The sequence below is a fragment of the Oncorhynchus tshawytscha genome, unplaced genomic scaffold, assembly GCF_018296145.1.
Source record: "Oncorhynchus tshawytscha isolate Ot180627B unplaced genomic scaffold, Otsh_v2.0 Un_contig_3022_pilon_pilon, whole genome shotgun sequence".
Classification (NCBI taxonomy): domain Eukaryota; kingdom Metazoa; phylum Chordata; class Actinopteri; order Salmoniformes; family Salmonidae; genus Oncorhynchus; species Oncorhynchus tshawytscha.
The window spans coordinates 97,501-125,000 of record NW_024609724.1 but is presented as its reverse complement, the minus strand read 5'-3'; the positions used below and the strand labels follow the sequence as shown (position 1 = coordinate 125,000).

At 43.2% G+C, this 27,500-nt stretch overlaps 1 protein-coding gene across 3 annotated transcripts in view; it reads left to right on the top strand.

The window, feature by feature from the left end:
* The window catches only part of LOC112240758 (dual specificity mitogen-activated protein kinase kinase 5), a 125,961-nt gene that overhangs the window by 85,583 nt on the left and 12,878 nt on the right, over window positions 1-27,500 (top strand). For 2 of the 3 annotated variants that reach the window (XM_042317280.1, XM_042317282.1), the window contains 4 exons: window positions 2,230-2,256; window positions 2,617-2,649; window positions 20,521-20,582; window positions 22,038-22,083. In XM_042317280.1, coding sequence (XP_042173214.1) covers window positions 2,230-2,256; window positions 2,617-2,649; window positions 20,521-20,582; window positions 22,038-22,083 — 168 coding nt within the window. Of the gene's footprint in view, window positions 1-2,229; window positions 2,257-2,616; window positions 2,650-4,728; window positions 6,986-20,520; window positions 20,583-22,037; window positions 22,084-27,500 lie in introns of those variants that run through there. The other variant, XM_042317281.1, reaches the window with a different exon arrangement.

Genomic DNA, 27,500 nt, shown 5'->3' with positions numbered 1-27,500 from the left:
CTCTGAGAGAACAGCTTCTACCTGATGACTGAGTAGGAATACCATCGTCTCCCTGTCTGTAGACTGTGAGAACAGCTTCTACCTGATGACTGAGTAGGAAAACCATCGTCTCCCTGTCTGTAGACTGTGAGAACAACTTCTACATGATGACTGAGTAGGAATACCATCGTCTCCCTGTCTGTAGACTGTGAGAACAACTTCTACATGATGACTGAGTAGGAATACCATCGTCTCCCTGTCTGTAGACTGTGAGAACAACTTCTACATGATGACTGAGTAGGAATACCATCGTCTCCCTGTCTGTAGACTGTGAGAACAACTTCTACATGATGACTGAGTAGGAATACCATCCATCAACTTCTACATGATGACTGAGTAGGAATACCATGTCTGTCTGTAGACTGTGAGAACAGCTTCTACATGATGACTGAGTAGGAATACCATCGTCTCCCTGTCTGTAGACTGTGAGAACAGCTTCTACATGATGACTGAGTAGGAATACCATCGTCTCCCTGTCTGTAGACTGTGAGAACAGCTTCTACCTGATGACTGAGTAGGAATACCATCGTCTCCCTGTCTGTAGACTGTGAGAACAGCTTCTACCTGATGACTGAGTAGGAATACCATTGCTTATAACCAAGTCTGTCTATTCTGTAGTGATTGATGACTGTGATGAAACGAGGGAGTTTCATTGGGTTGACCTCGTGTGTCCATCCATTGCCTCTGAAATGTTGTTCCCTCAGAAGTATCGGAGTCCATTTTGAAACCAAGACATTTAAAAAATCCATATTTTTGCCTCTACTCTTATTTGGGGTTATTGTTCATGATTAGAGTTGCTTTAACCTGAATGTGAAACACAGAACACTGTTGTTTTCCTCTGCAGGATTCAATCTCCAGTTTGTTGTCCACAGTAGTCGTCATTTTCAAACCAACTCTGTATCAGAAACAACAAGGGACTCATTGACAGGTTAATGTACTGTTAGACTGTAATCATCATATGAAGCGCTGATTACCCCCAGGACAAATATATATACTACGTTGTGATGTGTAAATTAGATCATCAAGTTAAATCGTTCAATGACTATGTTAAATGGAAAGATGGGACGGCATTGTTACGGCTCACTTTGTTGACGCCAGATCAAATTACCGTGTACGAAAAGAACAAACTCTTGACAAAATAGAACTCAAATAAGTTTGCCTTCCACAATCCAATTTCAACCCCTGAGCAGCTTGCAATTTTGTTTAGTAATTATTTCTGAATGAATTTGTTTTCTGTAGTCGCCCATAACGTATGTCTGAATCAGTTAAAATAGGTGTAGAGGCCATGAAGGGCCTCTTGAGATTTACCACGAGTGCAAAGCTGTCAGTTAATTCAGAGAATGAATCAATAAGAGTTCTAACGCATTATCAAAAGAGCCTACGAAACAAGCAATTAATTGACTAAACATAATGGGCCATCTAGCTCAAAGCAGAAGACCTTGGGTCTCTTGTTATCTATGCATTAAAAAACGTCTGACTACAACTCCATTTCTTGTGTTGTTTGTTGAGCTTTTCGGCCATGAAAGAAACTTCAAAGCCTGTTTTTCAAAGAAATATATATATATCTGAAGTAAAATAATTGAAACTGTTGATGAACAAAGCCGTCATTTCAGATCATTGGACTTTCACGTACTTTGTGTTGGAAGCTGTTTGTTTTCTGTGGAGTGGTGATGGATGAAGACAGAATAGTCTATACTGAGCCCTTGTCATTTGGTAGTGTCTCACCAGAGATGACTGGATAATTGTTTTAGTGGGCGACCATAGCCCCATGTTAGCCTCTTAACTTTTAATTTTTTAAATTTTTTAACAACATTTCATTATTTTTATCTGTTTGAGTGGAAATGTTTGCTCCGCCTGCAGATTCCTATTTGAAATGTACATTATGCACAATTCATTCTACAACCCTGCATCTTTAGACAACCTGGAGGGGGTAGCAGGGAAGAGGAAATGAACATTGCTGAATCTCTTCCACCTCCCCAAATGAGAGCAGACTATTACCGTTTGGCTATTTTGTGTATTACTATGTAAATGGTGTTAACACATGCCCACCGGGGATGCCATCATATTCTCCCAGTGATCATCATGTGTCCAAGTGTGTGCTTTTGATTATGACATGCTAATTACATATTGCCTCTCTCTCTCTCTCTCTCTCTCTCTCTCTCTTCTTTATGTCTTCGTCTGCCTTTACAGATTCAGAAGAACCAAGGATCTTTAATGGTGAGATTTGATGTATTTTTCGTGGGGGAAGACAGTGTTTCACTCCCGGCAGTGTTTCACTCTCCAGTAGATCCCTCATTTGAAACGTCCCACAAATGGTGTTTTTTTGTTTGTTTTTTTTTGCATTGAAATGATACAGCGGGTCTTAACTGCCTGTATTAGATTAGATGCTATTATAGAATAATAGAAACAGTCAGGAGGCGATGGCTGTGCCGGAGCTTGGTGCATTTGATTAATGTAAATACCTTTTTATTACATTAGTGATTTTCTCTGCCACCTCTCTGTCGTAACGTAGCATGTAGACTAATACTTAGTTTTCTTCTCCTACCCATCTCCTCTCTCTCTGTCTCCCCATTCAAGCCTCTCCAGTTACTGCAATGCATCGTTGATGAGGTGAGTCGGCGTCTTATGTGCTTTCTCTCCTAAAGTCATTCCTAATGGTGTGGAAAGCTTATATTTTGTTTCCTAATGAAGCACAGTGCTCAGACGGCTTCGCTCGCGCTCGCTCACCCCTCCTCCGCCCCGCACACACAACCGCCTTGGGCCATTCCACACACACACACACTCTCTCTCTCTCTCTCAGGCTGCACCCACCCTGAGCGGCTCTGTAGACACACAGACACACACACACACACACACACTCTCTCTCTCAGGCTGCACCCACCCTGAGTGGCTCTGTAGACACACAGGCAGAGCACAGATGCACGTATACACACACAGATAGACATACACGTACTACTGCCTTGAACCATTCTATACACACACACACACACACACACACACACACACACACACACACACATTGATAGACAAACACACACATATTGATACATACACATTGATAGGCACACACACACACACTGATAGACACACACACAGGCACATAACACACACACATTGATAGACACACACACACACACACATTGATTAGACACACACACACACACATTGATAGACACACACACACACATTGATAGACACACACACACACATTGATAGACACACACACACATTGATAGACACACACACATTGATAGACACACACACACACATTGATAGACACACACACACACACATTGATAGACACACACACACACACACATTGATAGACACACACACACACACACACACACACACACATTGATAGACACACACACACACATTGATAGACACACACATTGATAGACACACACACATTGATAGACACACACATTGATAGACACACACATTGATAGACACACACACATTGATAGACACACACACACACACACACATTGATAGACACACACACATTGATAGACACACACACATTGATAGACACACACACACATTGATAGACACACACACACACATTGATAGACACACACACATTGATAGACACACACACATTGATAGACACACACACATTGATAGACTTGATAGACACACACACACACATTGATAGACACACACACACACACACACATTGATAGACACACACACATTGATAGACACACACACACATTGATAGACACACACACACACATTGATAGACACACACACACATTGATAGACACACACACATTGATAGACACACACACATTGATAGACACACACACATTGATAGACACACACATTGATAGACACACACACATTGATAGACACACACACATTGATAGACACACACACATTGAGACACACACACATTGATAGACACACACACACATTGATAGACACACACACATTGATAGACACACACACATTGATAGACACACACACATTGATAGACACACACACATTGATAGACACACACACATTGATAGACACACACACACACACACACATTGATAGACACACACACATTGATAGACACACACACATTGATAGACACACACACATTGATAGACACACACACATTGATAGACACACACACATTGATAGACACACACACATTGATAGACACACACACATTGATAGACACACACATTGAGACACACACACATTGAGACACACACACACAGAGACACACACACATTGATACACACACACATTGATACACACACACATTGATACACACACACACATTGATACACACACACACATTGATACACACACACACACACACATTGATACACACACACACATTGATACACACACACACATTGATACACACACACACATTTGATACACACACACACACACACACACACATTGATAGGATACACACACACACATTGATAGGCACACACATTGACACACACACATTGATACACACACACACATTGATACACACACACACATTGATACACACACACTGCTGCCTCAAGTCGTTCTCAAAGGTTATTATAGTTTTGTTTTTATTTCTATTCGTTTTCTGATTTTTATTTTATTTGAAGTTTAGTTTCAGTTGGTTTTCAGACCTGAATTGATTGTTTTTTAAATGTAGTTTTAGTTGTTTTAAAATGATTTCTATTTCTAGTTTCTCACACACAGGCCAGGGATAGAAGATACTGGGAGGAAGCTTACTACATTGTATCAGCCCAAACAGCTGTTACTTCTTCAGCCAGATCTCTTTTACAAGCTTTTATGTTACTTTGTTTCTGATGGCGGTCTAATTCTGCATTTTCTTTTGTACTCTTAAGGTAGCAGGTTTTACAGAATATATTATTGATATTTGTTTCTGATGGCGGTCTAATTCTGCATTTTCTTTTGTACTCTTAAGGTAGCAGGTTTTACAGAATATATTATTGACATTTGTTTCTGATGGCGGTCTATTGTGCATTTTCTTTTGTACTCTTAAGGTAGCAGGTTTTACAGAATATATTATTGATATTTGTTTCTGATGGCGGTCTAATTCTGCATTTTCTTTTGTACTCTTAAGGTAGCAGGTTTTACAGAATATATTATTGACATTTGTTTCTGATGGCGGTCTATTGTGCATTTTCTTTTGTACTCTTAAGGTAGCAGGTTTTACAGAATATATTATTGACATTTGTTTCTGATGGCGGTCTATTGTGCATTTTCTTTTGTACTCTTAAGGTAGCAGGTTTTACAGAATATATTATTGACATTTGCAACGAGCATCCCAGCGGAGTGTTTGACACACTTTTATTTCAGTCAATACTCTGATCTTCAATTCCCTGTTATTTTTCTTTATACGTTTATGCTTGGTTTCCTTTCCTGTCATTTAACTGCCCCTAATGGAGCCGTTGTCCAACTTCCGATGACCCCCGTTAGGGAACATCAGCGTGAAGCAAAGAGCGCTGTTGAATCACCACAAAATAGTTATCCCTCAAAACACACGCGTGGCAAAACGGAAACGATTGATTGGATTGGAGACATTGGGTCAAATTACAGAACATTTCCTAGGATTTTCTACCTGCAGCAACACTAATGCTGGAAGTAGCAGTTAAAACACAGGGCCTCCAGAACTGGACCAAAAGGCAGGACTCTGCACATACCTAACTAGCTAACCCACCATGTTACGTCTATAGGAATGCTAACAGGCAGGACTCTGCACATACCTAACTAGCTAACCCACCATGTTACGTCTATAGGAATGCTAACAGGCAGGACTCTGCACATACCTAACTAGCTAACCCACCATGTTACGTCTATAGGAATGCTAACAGGCAGGACTCTGCACATACCTAACTAGCTAACCCACCATGTTCCGTCTATAGGAATGCTAACAGGCAGGACTCTGCACATACCTAACTAGCTAACCCACCATGTTACGTCTATAGGAATGCTAACAGGCAGGACTCTGCACATACCTAACTAGCTAACCCACCATGTTACGTCTATAGGAATGCTAACAGGCAGGACTCTGCACATACCTAACTAGCTAACCCACCATGTTACGTCTATAGGAATGCTAACAGGCAGGACTCTGCACATACCTAACTAGCTAACCCACCATGTTCCGTCTATAGGAATGCTAACAGGCAGGACTCTGCACATACCTAACTAGCTAACCCACCATGTTACGTCTATAGGAATGCTAACAGGCAGGACTCTGCACATACCTAACTAGCTAACCCACCATGTTACGTCTATAGGAATGCTAACAGGCCAACTTTAGCTTCGTAGTGCTTAAACTATGTTAAAACACACTATATTTTTATTAAACCTTTATTTATACAGGGAATCCCATTTCAGCCGGGCATCTTTTTCAATGGTGCCCTGATGAATTGGTTTCTATATTTAATAGTTTGACAATTGTAATTCATAGTTAACCACATCTCCTCCCTGGGTTTGCTTGTGTGTCTATGTGCCGAATTTTGATCGCAACAAATATGGCCGTGCCCTTGTTGCCAGGCTCCATAAGGTGAATATAGAGACACACTCAGATGTTCTCACTCAAGTGCTTTAATATACACACACACACACACACACACCTGGCAGAGGTAATGTAGCATGACCAGTCTACGGAGCACAGAGAGTGTCAGGCCATCCAATATGTAGCATTAACCTTGACCTCTGACTCTTAGCAACACATGTTCCCAGAACCTTGACACACTTCCCTGTCCTACACACACACACACACACACACACACCAGGGTCAAGGGCAGTGTACCCCTCAGTCTACATGTAGCGCTGTGTATCAATCCTTTCTAGAATGATATATTTCAACAGCGAGGATATTTTGTGAAATAGGTTACGACGTGGTACTGCAGTCAGGTTAAAACCCTGGTGAGGTCGATGAAGTACGCAGATGAGCTTCCCTGTTTCTGACCGTTTGGATGTGGAGGCCCTGGGTTGGCGTGGTTACACGTGTGTGTGTGTGTGTGCGTGTGTGTGAGGCCTGATGGACGTACTGCCAAATAAATATTATATTGAAGGCGGCTTATGGTAGAGAAATTAACATTAAGTTCTATGGCAACATTCCTGCTGTCAGCATGCTAATTGCGTACTGCCTCAATGCTTGAGACATCTGTGGCATTGTGTTATGTGACAAAACTGCACATTTTAGAATGGTCTTTTATTGTCCCCAGCAGAAGGTGCACCTGTGTAATGATCATGCTTCTTGATATTCCACACCTGTCAGGTGGATGGATTATCTTGGATAAAGGAGAAATGTTCACTAACAGGGATATACACATTTGTAAACCAAATTAAGAGATTTGTGCGTATGGAAAATGTCTATGATCTTTTATTTCAACTCATGAAACATGGGACCAACACTTTACGTGTTGTGTTTATATTTTTGTTCAGTATAGTGTGTCTTCAGTGTGGGTGTGCATGTGCACGCAGCACCCCATTTCACCCCCTAAAACAAGGGACCTTTCTCTGTCTCCATTCTCCTCTTCAGCTGCTCGCTGACACGCGCTAATAACACAATGCCAGGAGAGAGCCCAACCCGACACACCCCAACCACACATTAAACATACCAAGCTTGTCCTTTACAGAGTATAGATTGGGTGTAATTAATAATTAAACGCTTGCAGTTGTAATGGGTTGACCCGGGCTGAACTGTTCATTAGTCACCAAGGCGAAGGCATCACTCAAACTATTTTCTCCCTCGTCCTTCGCCGCTCTCCCCTGGCAGCGAGAGAGCGGTAGCGGGAGCTCTCGGGCTAGCACCACCCTCCATTCTAGCAGACCAAGGACTTGGAGAGGAGGTGATGAGGAGCGAAGAGGTGATGAGGGAAGAGGAGAGGTGATGAGGAAAGGAGAGGAGAGGTGATGAGGAGCAGAGAGGTGATGAGGAGAGGTGAGGAGAGGTGATGAGGGGAGAGGAGCGAAGAGGTGATGGGGGAAGAGGAGTGGAGAGGTGATGAGGGGAGAGGAGCGAAGAGGTGATGGGGGAAGAGGAGTAGAGAGGTGATGAGGAGAGGTGATGAGGGGAGAGGAGAGGTGATGAGGAAAGGAGAGGAGAGGTGATGAGGGAAGAGGAGAGGTGATGAGGAAAGGAGAGGAGAGGTGATGAGGGGAGAGGAGCGGAGAGCTGATGAGGGGAGAGGAGCGGAGAGGTGATGAGGAGAGGTGATGAGGAGCGGAGAGGCCCGGCTGGGAATGGGAAAGTGTGGGACGGTTGGGGACCCATGTAGGAGGTGGTGGAGCCAGGAGTATTCAATTCCCACTGTCGCTCCTGCTGGGTTAGGATTGGTTAGAAATGGGACGGTATGGGCTGGGTTAGGATTGGTTAGAAATGGGACGGTATGGGCTGGGTTAGGATTGGTTAGAAATGGGACGGTATGGGCTGGGTTGGATTGGGCCAGGGTGGGCTGGGCTGGACTGGATCTATGTGACCTGGGCTCGACGGAGGAGTCTTTGCCGTCCCTCATATGAAGAGCAAATGTGGTCCTGTAGAACTAGGGATGAGTAGGTATATGGAGGAAGTAGGAGAAAATCTAGTGGGTTTTGTCTGAGTGCCAGCCAAATACTGTAGCTAGACCTACAGTACCGGTAGTAGTTATGACTAGCCAGGCCTACAGTAGTAGTTATGACTAGCCTGGCAGGCAGTAGTAGTTATCGCTGTAGCCAGGCCTACAGTAGTAATTATGACTAGCCAAGCCTACAGTAGTAGTTATGACTAGCCAGGCCTACAGTAGTAGTTGTGACTAGCCAGGCCTACAGTAGTAGTTATGACTAGCCAGGCCTACAGTAGTAGTTATGACTAGCCAGGCCTACAGTAGTAGTTATGACTAGCCAGGCCTACAGTAGTAATTATGACTAGCCAGGCCTACAGTAGTAGTTATGACTAGCCAGGCCTACAGTAGTAGTTATGACTAGCCAGGCCTACAGTAGTAGTTATGACTAGCCAGGCCTACAGTAGTAATTATGACTAGCCAGGCCTACAGTAGTAGTTATGACTAGCCAGGCCTAGTAGTTATGACTAGTTATGACTAGCCAGGCCTACAGTAGTAGTTATGACTAGCCAGGCCTACAGTAGTAGTTATGACTAGTCAGGCCTACAGTAGTAATTATGACTAGCTAGACCTACAGTAGTAATTATGACTAGCCAGGCCTACAGTAGTAGTTATGACTAGCCAGGTCTACAGTAGTAGTTATGACTAGCCAGGCCTACAGTAGTAGTTATGACTAGCCAGGCCTACAGTAGTAGTTATGACTAGCCAGGCATACAGTAGTAGTTATGACTAGTCAGGCCTACAGTAGTAATTATGACTAGTCAGGCCTACAGTAGTAGTTATGACTAGCCAGGCCTACAGTAGTAGTTATGACTAGCCAGGCCTACAGTAGTAGTTATGACTAGCCAGGCCTACAGTAGTAGTTATGACTAGCCAGGCCTACAGTAGTAATTATGACTAGCCAGGTCTACAGTAGTAATTATGACTAGTCAGGTCTACAGTAGTAATTATGACTAGTCAGGCCTACAGTAGTAATTATGACTAGCCAGGCCTACAGTAGTAGTTATGACTAGCCAGGTCTACAGTAGTAGTTATGACTAGCCAGGCCTACAGTAGTAGTTATGACTAGCCAGGCCTACAGTAGTAGTTATGACTAGCCAGGCCTACAGTAGTAATTATGACTAGCCAGGTCTACAGTAGTAATTATGACTAGTCAGGCCTACAGTAGTAATTATGACTAGCCAGGCCTACAGTAGTAATTATGACTAGCCAGGCCTACAGTAGTAGTTATGACTAGTCAGGTCTACAGTAGTAATTATGGTTTAAATATTTTTGTATTAATTTGCAAGAGATCAAAGGTCCCCTCATCATCTGTATCCCTCTTCATTTGAAAATGTCTCTGTATGATTTCGACACACACACACACACACACAAACGGGGCTCTTTTAAGTGGATCATTGATATTGCTGTAGCTGGAGGTGTGTTCGGGGGAGAGCAGGAGTGCTGCAACACACACACACACGCCGCGCCACGTTGCCATGGGACTGCTGGGAGTCTGGGGCTCAGGTGAGAGGGTGAAATTAGCTGGGAAATGATTGTGTGTTACTGAACCAGTTTACTGGACTACCTTTTGTTCATGTATCCCCTCCTCTCTCTCTCTCTTTCTCTCTCTCTTCAAACACACATAACTCACCTCTGTTTGGGAGGACAGACGAGGACATTTGGCCTCGATTCTCCAAAACCAAATCTAGAACGAGACAATCTCCCAGTTCCATGAATACACACATCGCTCCTGCTGTCCCTCTCTTTCATTAATCTCTTTGTCTCTTCTACTTGTTGAGCAGCAAAGCAAAGCGTTCCACTAACAAGAACTCTGCTTTAATTTCCCTAGCCCTGTAATTACGGATCTCATTTTGCCTGATAATTGCGCTGGGCCAATGACATGTATATTTACTGCTCTGTGTGTGTGTGTGTGTTACAGGGGGTTGAGGTGTGTGTGTGTGTGTGTGTGTGTGTGTGTGTGTTACAGGGGGTGTTGAGGTGTGTGTGTGTGTGTGTGTTACAGGGGTTGAGGTGGTGTGTGTCACGGCGGTCAGAGAGAAGACACACGGACCGTGGCTTTCATCATCATGCTCATCTCAGAACGCTATACATCAAAGTCTACCGCTGTCCTCCTCAGCTGGGACCATGAATACATGCATGAGTGTGTGTGTGCGTGTTGTGCATGTGTGTGTCTGCATTTTCAGGTGTGTGTGTGTGTACTGTACAACACATTCATGTTTGTTTCGTGTGTGTGTCAGCGTTTGCGACACAGTACAACTCTGCAGGGGAAATTGTTTGGTGCTCGCTCTCTCTCTCTCTAAACGGCGTGACCACTGAAGCATTTGGCCTGTAGTGTGTGTGTGTATGAGAGAGATATTACTCGTCCAAGCAGCAGCAGCACTAGGAAGTAGAGTGATATTAGAATAAGCCATTCCTTTGTTAGGTCAAATAGGTGCATGTATCATCATTTTCTGGGTTCTGTGATCGATATGTCAGGAATAGGGACAGCTGCCCAGAGGTATTTTAACAGCAAAGCAGCTATTTATTATGGATCCCCATTAGCAGCAGCCAAGGCAGCAGCTACTCTTCCCTTCATAATGTCATTAAGGCAGTTATAGAATTTCAAAAACATTCAAATACATTTGTTACAGAATTCGCAACCCACTAAGTGTTTTTCCCTCAGGCCCATACTCTACTACCACATATCTACAACTCTAAATCCATGTGTACGTGTGTGTATAGTGCCTATGTTTGTTGCCTCACAGTCCCCACTGTGTGTTTTTATCTGATTCTACTGATTGTATCAGTTACCTGATGTGGAATAGAGTTCCATGTAGCCATGGCTCTATGCAGTACTGTGCACCTCCCATAGTCTGTTCTGGACTTGGGGACTGTGAAGTGACCTCTGGTGGCATGTCTTGTGGGGTATGGATGGGTGTTTGAGCTGTGTGCTAGTAATTTAGACAGACCGCTCGGTATATTCAGCTTGTCAACACCTCTTACAAAAACAAGTAGTGATGAGGTCAATCTCCCCTCCACTTGAGCCAGGAGAGATTGAAATGCATGTTGTTAATGTTAGCTCTCTGTGTACATCTAAAGGCCAGCCGTGCTGTTCTGTTCTGAGCCAATTGCAAGTTTCCTAAGTCCCTCTTTGTGGCACCTGGCCACACGACTGAACAGTAGTCCAGGTGTGACAACTAGGGCCTGTAGGACCTGCCTTGTTGATAGTGTTGTTAAGAACGTAGAGTAGCGCTTTACTATGGACAGATTTCTCCCCATCTTAGCACCTGTTGTATCAATATGTTTTGACCATGACAGTTTACAATCCTGGGTAACTCTAAGCAGTTTAGTCACCTCAACTTGCCCAATTTCCACATTATTTATTACAAGATTTAGTTGAGGTTTAGGGTTTAGTGAATGATTTGTCCCAAATACAATGCTTTTGTTTTTTAAATATTTAGGACTAACTTAATTCCTTGCCAACCATTCTAAAACTAATTGCAACTCTTTGTTATGTGTTGCAGTTATTTCAATCACTGTAGTAGCTGACGTGTATAGTCATCCACATACATAGACACACGGGCTTTACTCAAAGCCATGTTAGTAAAGATTGAAAAAAGTAAGGGGCCTAGATAGCTGCCCTGGGGAATTCCTGATTCTACCTGGATGATGTTTGAGAGGCTTCCATTAAAGAACACCCTCTGTGTTCTGTTAGACAAGTAACTCTTTATCCACAATATAGCAGGGGATGTAAAGCCAGAACACATACATTTCTCCAGCAGCAGATAATGATCGATAATGTCAAAAGCTTCATGAAGTTTATCAAAACAGCCCCCACAATCTTTTTATCATCATTTTATCTCAGCCAATCATCAGTTCTTTGTGTAAGCTTGTTGAATAGCCTTCCCTATAAGCGTGCTGAAAGTCTTGTCAATTTCTTTACTGTAAAATAGCATTGTATCTGGTCAAACACAATTTTTTCCAAAAGTTTACTAAGGGTTGGTCACAGGCTGATTGGTTGGCTCTTTGAGCCAGTAAAGGAGGCTTTACTATTCTTAGGTAGCAGAATAACTTTTGCTTCCATCCAAGCCTGGTGGCACACACTTTCTAGTAGGCTTACATTTAAGATGTGGAAAAATTGCCCACTATTATCCTCAGTAATTTTCCATCTAAGTTGTGAGACCCCGGTGGCTTGTAATTGTTGATAGACAACAATAATTTTTTCACCTCTTCCACATTTGCAATTTTTTATTAGTCATTTAAACTTCTTCACAACAGTATCTCGGACCTGCCTGGTGTGTTCCTTGTTCTTCATGATGCTCTCTGCGCTTTTAACGGACCTCTGAGACTATCACAGTGCAGGTGCATTTATACGGAGACTTGATTACACACAGGTGGATTGTATTTATCATCATTAGTCATTTAGGTCAACATTGGATCATTCAGAGATCCTCACTGAACTGAGAGAGTTTGCTGCACTGAAAGTAAAGGGGCTGAATAATTTTGCACGCCCAATTTTTCAGTTTTTGATTTGTTAAAAAAGTTTGAAATATCCAATAAATGTCGTTCCACTTCATGATTGTATCCCACTTGTTGTTGATTCCTCACAAAAAATACAGTTTTATATCTTTATGTTTGAAGCCTGAAATGTGGCAAAAGGTCGCAAAGTTCAAGGGGGCCGAATACTTTCGCAAGGCACTGTATATACAGGGACAGTTCCAGGGTCAGTAGCTATATACAGGGACAGTTCCAGGGTCAGTAGCTATATACAGGGACAGTTCCAGGGTCAGTAGCTATATGCAGGGACAGTTCCAGGGTCAGTAGCTATATACAGGGACAGTTCCAGGGTCAGTAGCTATATACAGGGACAGTATAGCTACAGTGGGGCAAAAAGTATTTAGTCAGCCACCAAGTGTACAAGTTCTCCCACTTAAAAAGATGAGAGGCCTGTAATTTTGATCATAGGTACACTTCAACTATGACAGACAAAATGAGAAGAAAAAAATCCAGAAAATCACATTGTAGGATTTTTTATGAATTTATTTGCAAATTATGGTGGAAAATAAGTATTTGGTCACCTACAAACAAGCAAGATTTCTGGCTCTCACATACCTGTAACTTCTTCTTTAGCTCCTCTGTCCTCCACTCGTTACCTGTATTAATGGCACCTGGTTGAACTTGTTATCAGTATAAAAGACACCTGTCCACAACCTCAAACAGTCACACTCCAAACTCCACTATGGCCAAGACCAAAGAGCTGTCAAAGGACACCAGAAACAAAATTGTAGACCTGCACTGGCTGGGAAGACTGAATTTGCAATAGGTAAGCAGCTTGGTTTGAAGAAATCAACTGTGGGAGCAATTATTAGGAAATGGAAGACATACAAGACCACTGATAATCTCTGTCGATCTGGGGCTCCACGCAAGATCTCACCCCGTGGGGTCAAAATGATCACAAGAACGGTGAGCAAAAATCCCAGAACCACACGGGGGGACCTAGTGAATGACCTGCAGAGAGCTGGGACCAAAGTAACAAAGCCTACCATCAGTAACACACTACGCCGCCAGGGACTCAAATCCTGCAGTGCCAGACATGTCCCCCTGCTTAAGCCAGTAGTTGTCCAGGCCCGTCTGAAGTTTGCTAGAGAGCATTTGGATGATCCAGAAGAAGATTGGGAGAATGTCATATGGTCAGATGAAACCAAAATATAACTTTTTGGTAAAAACTCAACTCGTCGTGTTTGGAGGACAAAGAATGCTGAGTTGCATCCAAAGAACACCATACCTACTGTGAAGCATGGGGGTGGAAACATCATGCTTTGGGGCTGTTTTTCTGCAAAGGGACCAGGACAACTGATCCGTGTAAAGGAAAGAATGAATGGGGCCATGCATCGTGAGATTTTGAGTGAAAACCTCCTTCCATCAGCAAGGGCATTGAAGATGAAACGTGGCTGGGTCTTTCAGCATGACAATGATCCCAAACACACCGCCCGAGAAGCATTTCAAGGTCCTGGAGTGGCCTAGCCAGTCTCCAGATCTCAACACCACAGAAAATCTTTGGAGGGAGTTGAAAGTCCGTGTTGCCCAGCAACAGCCCCAAAACATCACTGCTCTAGAGGAGATCTGCATGGAGGAATTGGCCAAAATACCAGCAACAGTGTGTGAAGACTTACAGAAAATGTTTGACCTCTGTCATTGCCAACAAAGGGTATATAACAAAGTATTGAGATAAACCTTTGTTATTGACCAAATACTTATTTTCCACCATAATTTACAAATAAATTCATAATAAATCCTACAATGTGATTTTCTGGATTTTGTCTGTCATAGTTGAAGTGTACCTATGATGAAAATTACAGGCCTCATCTTTTTAAGTGGGAGAACTTGCACAATTGGTGGCTGACTAAATACTTTTTTGCCCCACTGTATATACAGGGACAGTTCCAGGGTCAGTAGCTATATACAGTGTCAGTTCCTGGGTCAGTGTTTACCATATTTACAATGTGCAGGGATACTGGAGTGATAGAGGTAGATATGTATAGGGGTAAAGTGACTAGGATATATGATAAACAGAGTAGCAGCAGTGTATATGATGATTGTGTGGAAGTGTGTGTAAAGTCAGTATGAATGTGTGTGAGCAAATTAAGTGTGTGCTTGTTGGAATGTGAGTGAGTTTGTAGACTCCTGTGTGTGTGTGTGCAGAGTCAGAAAGTCTGTGTAGCCATTTTGTTAGCTATTTAGCAGTCTTATGGCTTGGGGATTGAAGCTGTTTAGGAGCCTCTTGGTGTCAGACTTGATGCTTTGGTTCCGCTGCTTTGCGGAAGCAGAGAGAACAGTTTATGGCTTAGGTGGCTGGAGTCTTTAACAATTTTCCAAGCCTTCCTTTCACACCATCTGGTGTAGAGGTCCTGGATGTCAGGGAGCTCGGCCCCAGTGATGTACTTGGCTGTCGGTCCCACACTGCAGAACCATGCGATGGAGGGCGGTGCAGTTTCAATACCAAGCAGTGATGCAGCCAGTCAAGATGCTGTCAATGGTGCAGCTGTAGAATTTGAGGGCCCATGTCAAATCTGTTCAGCCTCCTGAGGGGGAAGAGGCTCTGTTGTGTGGGTGGACCATTTTAAGTCCTTAGCGATTTGGAAACCAAGGAACTTAAAGTTCTCGACCCGCTCCACTACAGCCCTGTGAATATGCCTACCGTCGATATAAATGGGGCCATGCTCACCCCCCCACCCACCACCTTCTGGAGTCCACAATCAGCTCCTCGTCCCTACTGACGTTGAGAGGTTGTTGTCCTGGTAACACAATGCCAGGTCACTGACCTCCTCCCTGTAGGCTATCTCATTGTCGCCAGTGATCAGGCCTACCACCATTGTGTTGTCAGCTAACTTGATTATAGTGTTGGAGTCGAACTAAGCACACACCCCTGTGGGGCCCCTGTGTTGAAGGTCAGTTTGGCGGCGGTGATGTTGCCTACCCTCACCACCTGGGGTCGGCCCATCAGGGAGTCCAGGATCCAGTTGCAGAGGGAGGTGTTCAGGTCCCGAGCTTGGAGGGGACTATGGTGTTGAACTCTGAGCTGTAGGCAATGAATGGAGATCTCACATAGGTATTCCTCTTATCTTGGTGGGTGAGGGCAGTGTGGAGTGCAATTGAGATTGTGTCGTATATGGATCTGTTTGGGGCAGTATGTAAATTGGAGTGGGTCTAGGGTGTCTGGGATGATGGAGTTGATATGTGCCATAACCGTCCTTTCAAAGTACTTCCTGATTACAGATGTGAGTGCTACAGGGCTGTAGTCATTGTGGCAGGCAGCCTTCGAGTACTTGAGAACAGGAATGATGGTGGTTAATATTAGATGTGACGATTACAGACCAGGGCAAGGAGAGGTTGAATAGAACTGTGAATGTGCCTGCCAACTGTTCTGAGCCTGCTCTGAGAACATGCCCTGGAATACCGTCTGGCCCCGCAGACTTGAGTGTTGACCTGATTTAAAGACCTTACTCACATCGGCCTCGGAGAGCGAGACCACCCAGTCCTCTGGGCTGGCGGGGGCCCCTCATGCACGGCTCGCTGTTGTTTTTGTCGATGCGTGCATAAAATCCATTGAGTTGATCTGGTAGAGGCATCGTTGGGCAGATCACGTCTGGGTCTTCCTTTGTAATCCGTAATGGACTGTAGCCCCTACCACATGCAGAGGGCATCAGAGCTTGTATAATAGGATTCCAGCTTGTTCCTACAGTGTATTGCCCTTTTGATTGTTTGATGGCTCTGCAGACTTCGTAGCAGGACTTCTGGTACTTGTTTGTGTCCTCAGACATAGCCTCGGGGTGGCTGCGGTAGCCCTGTGTGCGGTAGCCCTATCTTTAAACTCTGTGTTAATCCAGGGCTTTTGATTGGGGAAGCAGAGAACCTTCAGTGTGGGGACAACGTCCACAATGCATTTCCTAATGAAGCCGGTAGTGGAGGTGATTAGCTCGTTGACGCTATCGGCGGAGTCCCGAACATATTCCAGTCAGCGCTAGCAAAGCAGTCATGTAGCCTCCGATTTGGAGGACGTGACATTGCAACTTCCTGTCAACAGATAGATTCCCTCTCCAATTCCCTTTTCACCCTGTTTTCTCCATAAAGACTTTTGGCACACTAGAAAGCATAGAGAACAACAGGATGAGCTTCATTGTGTGAAAAATCACATCGTAATAAATTCTCATAGATGGGTCATTTGAATTTCAATTCACCTCCTGAATTCATCTGTCCACCACTCTAGAAACCAGTCTTCCATTCCACCCTCTCCATCAACCCTTAGCATGGTGTGTGCAGTCTGGTGTGGATAGGAGAGAGATACAGTGTTGATTGAGTCAGAACTCTCCCTAGAGAGTGATGAGGGGGGTGGTGTGTGAGGGAGGAGCTATGGAGGGGTTAGTGAGGGAGGAGCTATGGAGGGGTTAGGGAGGGAGGAGCTATGGATGAGGAGGGAGGAGTTAGGGAGGGAGGAGCTATGGAGGGGGAGGAGCTAGGGAGGGAGGAGCTATGGAGGGGGGGAGGGAGGAACTATAGAGGGAGGGATGGGGAGGGAGGAGCTATAGAGGGAGGGATGGGGAGGGAGGAGCTATAGGGGAGGGAGGGGAGAGGGAAGAGCTGAGGAGGGAGGAGCTATAGAGGGAGGGGAGAGGGAAGAGCTGAGGAGGGAGGAGCTATAGAGGGAGGGAGGGGAGAGGGAGGAGCTATAGAGAGAGGGAGGCGAGAGGGTGGGAGGCCAACATCTACTGGACTACATCAACTGGGCCTGGCCTGTGCTCTCCACACACATTCACATGAAATACCCACACATTCTCACACACACACACACACACACAGCATGGTGAAGAAGGCGCAACAGCGCCTCTTCAACATCAGGAGACTGAAGAAGTTGGGCTTGGCCCTTAAGAAAGGAAATGTTCCTCCTTATATTCTGATTCAGACAATACTGGGATCGTAATAAAACCACATTCTGATTTCTGGCTCTTAGAAATGTTTGTTTTGCAGCTCACATGTAGGAGTGCTGCTTAAAGCCAGTTGACTTGACAGTTTAAATGTCTTCATTCTGTTGGCTGAAGAGGTTTGGGTTGCTGCCCTTCGGCCTCAATTCTCCTCTACCATGCTTTTTTGTTGTCTCTCTCTCCATCCCCCCGCGGTCTCTCCATCCCCCCGCGGTCTCTCCATCCCCCCGCGGTCTCTCCATCTCCAGTCCTCTGTGACTGTCTCACTACAATGTTCATTATGGTTGTTGACTATGGTTGTTGACTATGGTTGTTGACTGTGGTAGCTGACTGGGCTAGTTGACTGGGCTAGTTGACTGGGCTAGTTGACTGGGCTAGCTGACTGGGCTAGCTGACTGGGCTAGTTGACTGGGCTAGTTGACTGGGCTAGCTGACTGGGCTAGTTGACTGGGCTAGTTGACTGTGGTTGTTGACTGTGGTTGTTGACTGTGGTTGCTGACTGGGCTAGCTGACTGGGGTTGTTGAGTGTGGTTGTTGACTGTGGTTGTTGACTGTGGTTGTTGACTGTGGTTGTTGACTGTGGTTGTTGACTGTGGTTGTTGACTGGGCTAGCTGACTGGGCTAGCTGACTGGGCTAGCTGACTGGGGTAGCTGTGGTTGTTGACTGTGGTTGTTGACTGTGGTAGCTGACTGTGGTTGTTGACTGTGGTTGTTGACTGGTTGTTGACTGTGGTTGTTGACTGGGATAGCTGACTGGGCTGTGACTGGGGTAGCTGACTGTGGTTGTTGACTTGTTGGTGTGGTTGACTGTGGTTGTTGACTGTGGTTGTTGACTGGGATAGCTGACTGGGCTAGCTGACTGGGGTAGCTGACTGTGGTTGTTGACTGTGGTTGTTGACTGTGGTTGTTGACTGTGGTTGTTGACTGTGGTTGTTGACTGGGCTAGCTGACTGGGCTAGCTGACTGGGGTAGCTGACTGTGGTTGTTGACTGTGGTTGTTGACTGTGGTTGTTGACTGTGGTTGTTGACTGTGGTTGTTGACTGTGGTAGCTGACTGTGGTTGTTGACTGTGGTTGGACTGTGGTTGTTGACTGTGGTTGTTGACTGGTTGTTGACTGTGGTTGTTGACTGTGGTTGCTGACTGTGGTAGCTGACTGTGCTGACTGTGGTTGTTGACTGTGGTTGTTGAGTGTGGTTGTTGACTGTGGTTGTTGACTGTGGTTGTTGACTGTGGTTGTTGACTGTGGTTGTTGACTGTGGTTGTTGACTGTGGATAGCTGACTGTGGTTGTTGACTGCTGACTGGGGTTGCTGACTGTGGTTGTTGACTGTGAGTTGTTGACTGTGGTTGTTGACTGTGGTGGTTGTTGAGACTGTGGTTGTTGACTGTTGACTGTGGTTGTTGACTGTGGTTGTTGACTGTGGTTGCTGACTGTGGTTGCTGACTGTGGTTGTTGAGTGTGGTTGTTGACTGTGGTTGTTGACTGTGGTTGTTGACTGTGGTTGTGACTGTGGTTGTTGACTGTGGTTGCTGACTGTGGTTGTTGACTGTGGTTGCTGACTGTGGTTGTTGACTGTGGTTGTTGACTGTGGTTGTTGACTGTGGTTGTTGACTGTGGTGGTTGACTGTGGTTGTTGACTGTGGTTGACTGTGAGTGCACAGCGGGTGAAAAAGTTCTCAAATTGAATCTTATAGTGTTTGACTATCAAACTGTAACACACTACGCAATATGATTATAATAAAGTTTTCATTTGTATTCATGCCTCAAACACATTTTATACTGTGCCATTGCCAAGTAAAATATACTTTAAAATATAGACTTTAGAGGGCATTCATGTAAAATAAATGACAGTTGCAATCTGACAGTAAAATGTTTCGCCTTTCATGGCGAAATCTCCTTTAATATTTTTATCGGAACGAAGATGACCAGTGCCGTTCACACTTGTGCTCACCCCCCCCCCCCACTGATTCCTAAAGGAGATTATTTTCCTTGACTCCATTGTGCTCGTCCAACAATAGGTGGGGTTCAGGTGCAGCTACCTCTTTTTACTAAGAAGACGGGACAATGTATCGCAGTGTTTAGAAATAGCCTCTTTATCAAGGTCGGCTTTTCTCAGCAAAATGTGTTTTAATAACTAGAATTCTATGTAGTTCAGGGTTTGGGGTTTCTCCGAATTGTGGTTTTGTATTCTTAACCAGTGGATACAGATCTAGACACAGTGATTGTGAAGAATTGGGATTTTTAGATTTGTGTAATTAAATCTCTCATTTAGGTTCAAGTTATTCGTATGTTGATTAGTAGTGTTTATCAAAGTGGATCTCTTCAACAAAATTAAGAAATGGGTTTAGCTTTTAGTGACAGATTTGATGTCACATAACAACCTTCTAGAAGCTCCCCTGTTATACTGTGTGGTCTAAGTTGTTCAGTTGTGTCCTTGTGTTTCTCCCAGGAGCCTCCTGTTCTTCCTCTGGGTCAGTTCAGCCAGAAGTTTGTCCACTTCATCACACAGTGGTGAGTCAAATTGTTTTACATTTGTCATTTAACAGATGATCTTATCCACAGCGACTTACAGTTAGTGCATTCATCTTAAAATAGCTAGGTGAGAAAACCCTTATCGCTCTCTCTCAAATATCAGCCTTTTGATGTGTTGGTTTCAGCCGAACAGAAATGAACCTAGAGACAGAAACCTAATACATCAACAGATTCAATATGTTTAAAAATTAAATTAAACAATTGGATAGAATGCATTTAATTTGCCAAAGACCAGACCTCAACCATGTTAATTTATTTTAAATCCATTGTCTTTAGTACACTAAATGCAATCGTTCTTATGAATTTAGTAGGCTGTATTTTTTTAACTTGATGACTCATGTAGGACATGTATTATCACTGTAGTGCCCTCCACTCTCCTATGTCTGATAATGGTGTTGGGTGGTAATGGGGCAGCTAGCAGAGACAGGATAACAAGCACAGGCCTTATCCCAGTATACCAGGTGTTCCTGAAGGACAAATTATCTCTCTGATTTGTTTCTTTACTGCAGCAACACAGCACCACAATATTTACACTGACCATGTCTCCCATGGTCTGTTGGCCCCCTGTTAGCCAAATGCTCTCACTAATAAACACACAGCAGGGGGAACACACCCAATGGACTGACCTACCGGCCAAAAGCAGGACCGTAACAGTGTGTGTATGTTTCTGCATGTGTATGTCCTTGTACGTGTGTCTACATTCCTCCAGCTGTTGTTTACCTATCTCTATGCCTTATTTACTCAAACAGGCCAGGTCTCTGTTTCTCTTCTCCGTGCCCGCCCCAGCCCTGGCACCAGGTTGGCACTGCCACCTCCCAGGCTATTCTTAGAGGTCCCTGTCCTGTCCCTGGTCCCTGCCTGCTGTGATTCATCACACAGTAACTCGGTTAGCTCCAGACGGGCCTCTCTAGAACCACACACTAATCCTTCACAGTCCCCTATGTAGGTCGCCCTGACGAATCTCCACTCCTCATTCTCAGGACTGGCAGGGTCCTCACACAGGGTCAATGACTGTTTGGGTACTTAGTGTGTGTGAGCTGGCGCTGGTGGTTAGAGTGGTGCTGATGCAGATGGTTTTGATCAGCTTTATTGTTCAAATGATAGTAGGCCAACACACACACAACATCGAGGAGACCTCGTATGAGGAATATGGACTGGTTGTCCACACATTTTATTGTCAGACTGTACTAGCCATAGCATTTCCACTGCGTGGAGCTCATAGTGTAACAAAAGCACCATTGGGACAATCTGGCAATTAGGCTTGTCAGGTTTGTCAGTAATGTCCTTGGATGCTCATTAGGAACAAATGCTCATTAGAAAATTACTTATAGAAAAATGTAAGTAATGAACCACAAAATGAAATAGTCTTACCTTCGAAAATGTCTCTGTATGCTTAAACAACATTGTGATGAAACTGCTGTTTTCTCTGTTCAGCATGAAGAGACTCCCCAAAGAGAGGCCTGCTCCTACCAACCTTATGGTGAGTTACCATGTTACACACTATAGAAACCTCCTAACAACCTTATGGTGAGTTACCATGTTACACACTATAGAAACCTCCTACCAACCTTATGGTGAGTTACCATGTTACAGACTATAGAAACCTTATGGTGAGTTACCATGTTACAGACTATAGAAACCTTATGGTGAGTTACCATGTTACAGACTATAGAAACCTCCTATCAACCTTATGGTGAGTTACCATGTTACAGACTATAGAAACCTTATGGTGAGTTACCATGTTACAGACTATAGAAACCTTATGGTGAGTTACCATGTTACAGACTAAAGAAACCTTATGGTGAGTTACCATGTTACACACTATAGAAACCTCCTACCAACCTTATGGTGAGTTACCATGTTACACACTATAGAAACCTCCTACCAACCTTATGGTGAGTTACCATGTTACAGACTACAGAAACCTCCTACCAAACCTTATGGTGAGTTACCATGTTACACACTATAGAAACCTCCTACCAACCTTATGGTGAGTTACCATGTTACAGACTATAGAAACCTCCTACCAACCTTATGGTGAGTTACCATGTTACAGACTATAGAAACCTTATGGTGAGTTACCATGTTACAGACTATAGAAACCTCCTACCAACCTTATGGTGAGTTACCATGTTACAGACTACAGAAACCTACCAACCTTATGGTGAGTTACCATGTTACACACTATAGAAACCTCCTATGGTGAGTTACCATGTTACAGACTATAGAAACCTCCTACCAACCTTATGGTGAGTTACCATGTTACAGACTACAGAAACCTCCTACCAACCTTATGGTGAGTTACCATGTTACACACTATAGAAACCTCCTACCAACCTTATGGTGAGTTACCATGTTACAGACTATAGAAACCTTATGGTGAGTTACCATGTTACAGACTACAGAAACCTCCTACCAACCTTATGGTGAGTTACCATGTTACACACTATAGAAACCTCCTACCAACCTTATGGTGAGTTACCATGTTACAGACTACAGAAACCTCCTACCAACCTTATGGTGAGTTACCATGTTACACACTATAGAAACCTCCTACCAACCTTATGGTGAGTTACCATGTTACAGACTACAGAAACCTCCTACCAACCTTATGGTGAGTTACCATGTTACACACTATAGAAACCTCCTACCAACCTTATGGTGAGTTACCATGTTACACACTATAGAAACCTCCTACCAACCTTATGGTGAGTTACCATGTTACAGACTATAGAAACCTTATGGTGAGTTACCATGTTACAGACTATAGAAACCTTATGGTGAGTTAATGTTACAGACTATAGAAACCTCCTACCAACCTTATGGTGAGTTACCATGTTACAGACTACAGAAACCTCCTACCAACCTTATGGTGAGTTACCATGTTACACACTATAGAAACCTTATGGTGAGTTACCATGTTACAGACTATAGAAACCTCCTACCAACCTTATGGTGAGTTACCATGTTACACACTATAGAAACCTTATGGTGAGTTACCATGTTACAGACTACAGAAACCTTATGGTGAGTTACCATGTTACACACTATAGAAACCTAACAACCTTATGGTGAGTTACCATGTTACACACTATAGAAACCTAACAACCTTAGGTGAGTTACCATGTTACACACTATAGAAACCTTATGGTGAGTTACCATGTTACACACTATAGAAACCTTATGGTGAGTTACCATGTTACACACTATAGAAACCTTATGGTGAGTTACCATGTTACACACTATAGAAACCTCCTAACAACCTTATGGTGAGTTACCATGTTACAGACTATAGAAACCTTATGGTGAGTTACCATGTTACAGACTATAGAAACCTTATGGTGAGTTACCATGTTACAGACTATAGAAACCTTATGGTGAGTTACCATGTTACAGACTATAGAAACCTTATGGTGAGTTACCATGTTACACACTATAGAAACCTCCTAACAACCTTATGGTGAGTTACCATGTTACAGACTATAGAAACCTCCTACCAACCTTATGGTGAGTTACCATGTTACACACTATAGAAACCTCCTAACAACCTTATGGTGAGTTACCATGTTACACACTATAGAAACCTCCTACCAACCTTATGGTGAGTTACCATGTTACACACTATAGAAACCTCCTACCAACCTTATGGTGAGTTACCATGTTACAGACTATAGAAACCTCCTACCAACCTTATGGTGAGTTACCATGTTACACACTATAGAAACCTTATGGTGAGTTACCATGTTACAGACTACAGAAACCTTATGGTGAGTTACCATGTTACACACTATAGAAACCTTATGGTGAGTCACCATGTTACAGACTACAGAAACCTTATGGTGAGTTACCATGTTACAGACTATAGAAACCTCCTACCAACCTTATGGTGAGTTACCATGTTACACACTATAGAAACCTTATGGTGAGTTACCATGTTACACACTATAGAAACCTTATGGTGAGTTACCATGTTACACACTATAGAAACCTTATGGTGAGTCACCATGTTACAGACTATAGAAACCTCCTAACAACCTTATGGTGAGTTACCATGTTACAGACTATAGAAACCTTATGGTGAGTTACCATGTTACACACTATAGAAACCTTATGGTGAGTTACCATGTTACAGACTATAGAAACCTTATGGTGAGTTACCATGTTACAGACTATAGAAACCTTATGGTGAGTTACCATGTTACACACTATAGAAACCTCCTACCAACCTTATGGTGAGTTACCATGTTACAGACTATAGAAACCTTATGGTGAGTTACCATGTTACAGACTACAGAAACCTCCTACCAACCTTATGGTGAGTTACCATGTTACACACTATAGAAACCTCCTACCAACCTTATGGTGAGTTACCATGTTACAGACTACAGAAACCTCCTACCAACCTTATGGTGAGTTACCATGTTACACACTATAGAAACCTCCTACCAACCTTATGGTGAGTTACCATGTTACAGACTACAGAAACCTCCTACCAACCTTATGGTGAGTTACCATGTTACAGACTATAGAAACCTCCTACCAACCTTATGGTGAGTTACCATGTTACACACTATAGAAACCTCCTACCAACCTTATGGTGAGTCACCATGTTACAGACTATAGAAACCTTATGGTGAGTTACCATGTTACAGACTATAGAAACCTCCTACCAACCTTATGGTGAGTTACCATGTTACAGACTATAGAAACCTCCTACCAACCTTATGGTGAGTTACCATGTTACAGACTATAGAAACCTTATGGTGAGTTACCATGTTACAGACTATAGAAACCTCCTACCAACCTTATGGTGAGTTACCATGTTACACACTATAGAAACCTTATGGTGAGTTACCATGTTACAGACTATAGAAACCTTATGGTGAGTTACCATGTTACACACTATAGAAACCTAACAACCTTATGGTGAGTTACCATGTTACACACTATAGAAACCTAACAACCTTATGGTGAGTTACCATGTTACAGACTATAGAAACCTTATGTTGAGTTACCATGTTACAGACTATAGAAACCTTATGGTGAGTTACCATGTTACAGACTATAGAAACCTTATGGTGAGTTACCATGTTACAGACTATAGAAACCTCCTACCAACCTTATGGTGAGTTACCATGTTACAGACTATAGAAACCTTATGGTGAGTTACCATGTTACACACTATAGAAACCTTATGGTGAGTTACCATGTTACACACTATAGAAACCTTATGGTGAGTTACCATGTTACACACTATAGAAACCTTATGGTGAGTTACCATGTTACAGACTATAGAAACCTCCTACCAACCTTATGGTGAGTTACCATGTTACACACTATAGAAACCTCCTACCAACCTTATGGTGAGTTACCATGTTACACACTATAGAAACCTTATGGTGAGTTACCATGTTACACACTATAGAAACCTCCTACCAACCTTATGGTGAGTTACCATGTTACACACTATAGAAACCTCCTACCAACCTTATGGTGAGTTACCATGTTACAGACTATAGAAACCTCCTACCAACCTTATGGTGAGTTACCATGTTACACACTATAGAAACCTTATGGTGAGTTACCATGTTACAGACTACAGAAACCTTATGGTGAGTTACCATGTTACACACTATAGAAACCTTATGGTGAGTCACCATGTTACAGACTACAGAAACCTTATGGTGAGTTACCATGTTACAGACTATAGAAACATCCTACCAACCTTATGGTGAGTTACCATGTTACACACTATAGAAACCTTATGGTGAGTTACCATGTTACACACTATAGAAACCTTATGGTGAGTTACCATGTTACACACTATAGAAACCTTATGGTGAGTCACCATGTTACAGACTATAGAAACCTCCTAACAACCTTATGGTGAGTTACCATGTTACAGACTATAGAAACCTTATGGTGAGTTACCATGTTACAGACTATAGAAACCTTATGGTGAGTTACCATGTTACAGACTATAGAAACCTTATGGTGAGTTACCATGTTACACACTATAGAAACCTTATGGTGAGTTACCATGTTACACACTATAGAAACCTCCTACCAACCTTATGGTGAGTTACCATGTTACACACTATAGAAACCTTATGGTGAGTTACCATGTTACACACTATAGAAACCTTATGGTGAGTTACCATGTTACACACTATAGAAACCTTATGGTGAGTTACCATGTTACACACTATAGAAACCTTATGGTGAGTTACCATGTTACAGACTATAGAAACCTTATGGTGAGTTACCATGTTACACACTATAGAAACCTTATGGTGAGTTACCATGTTACACACTATAGAAACCTTATGGTGAGTTACCATGTTACACACTATAGAAACCTTATGGTGAGTTACCATGTTACACACTATAGAAACCTTATGGTGAGTTACCATGTTACACACTATAGAAACCTTATGGTGAGTTACCATGTTACAGACTATAGAAACCTCCTACCAACCTTATGGTGAGTTACCATGTTACAGACTATAGAAACCTTATGGTGAGTTACCATGTTACAGACTATAGAAACCTCCTACCAACCTTATGGTGAGTTACCATGTTACAGACTATAGAAACCTCCTACCAACCTTATGGTGAGTTACCATGTTACAGACTATAGAAACCTAACAACCTTATGGTGAGTTACCATGTTACACACTATAGAAACCTCCTACCAACCTTATGGTGAGTTACCATGTTACAGACTATAGAAACCTCCAAGGTTATGGAAGTGAACCAAAAGATGCCTATAGGAAGATATCACACAGACATATCTGTCTGGACGTGAGTTCCATGTCCCCTCTACCCCCAGTGAGTCTGACTGAGTCTGTCTCACTCCGAGTGTTGGCTTGATGGGTTTCTCTGATCTGGTGTTAG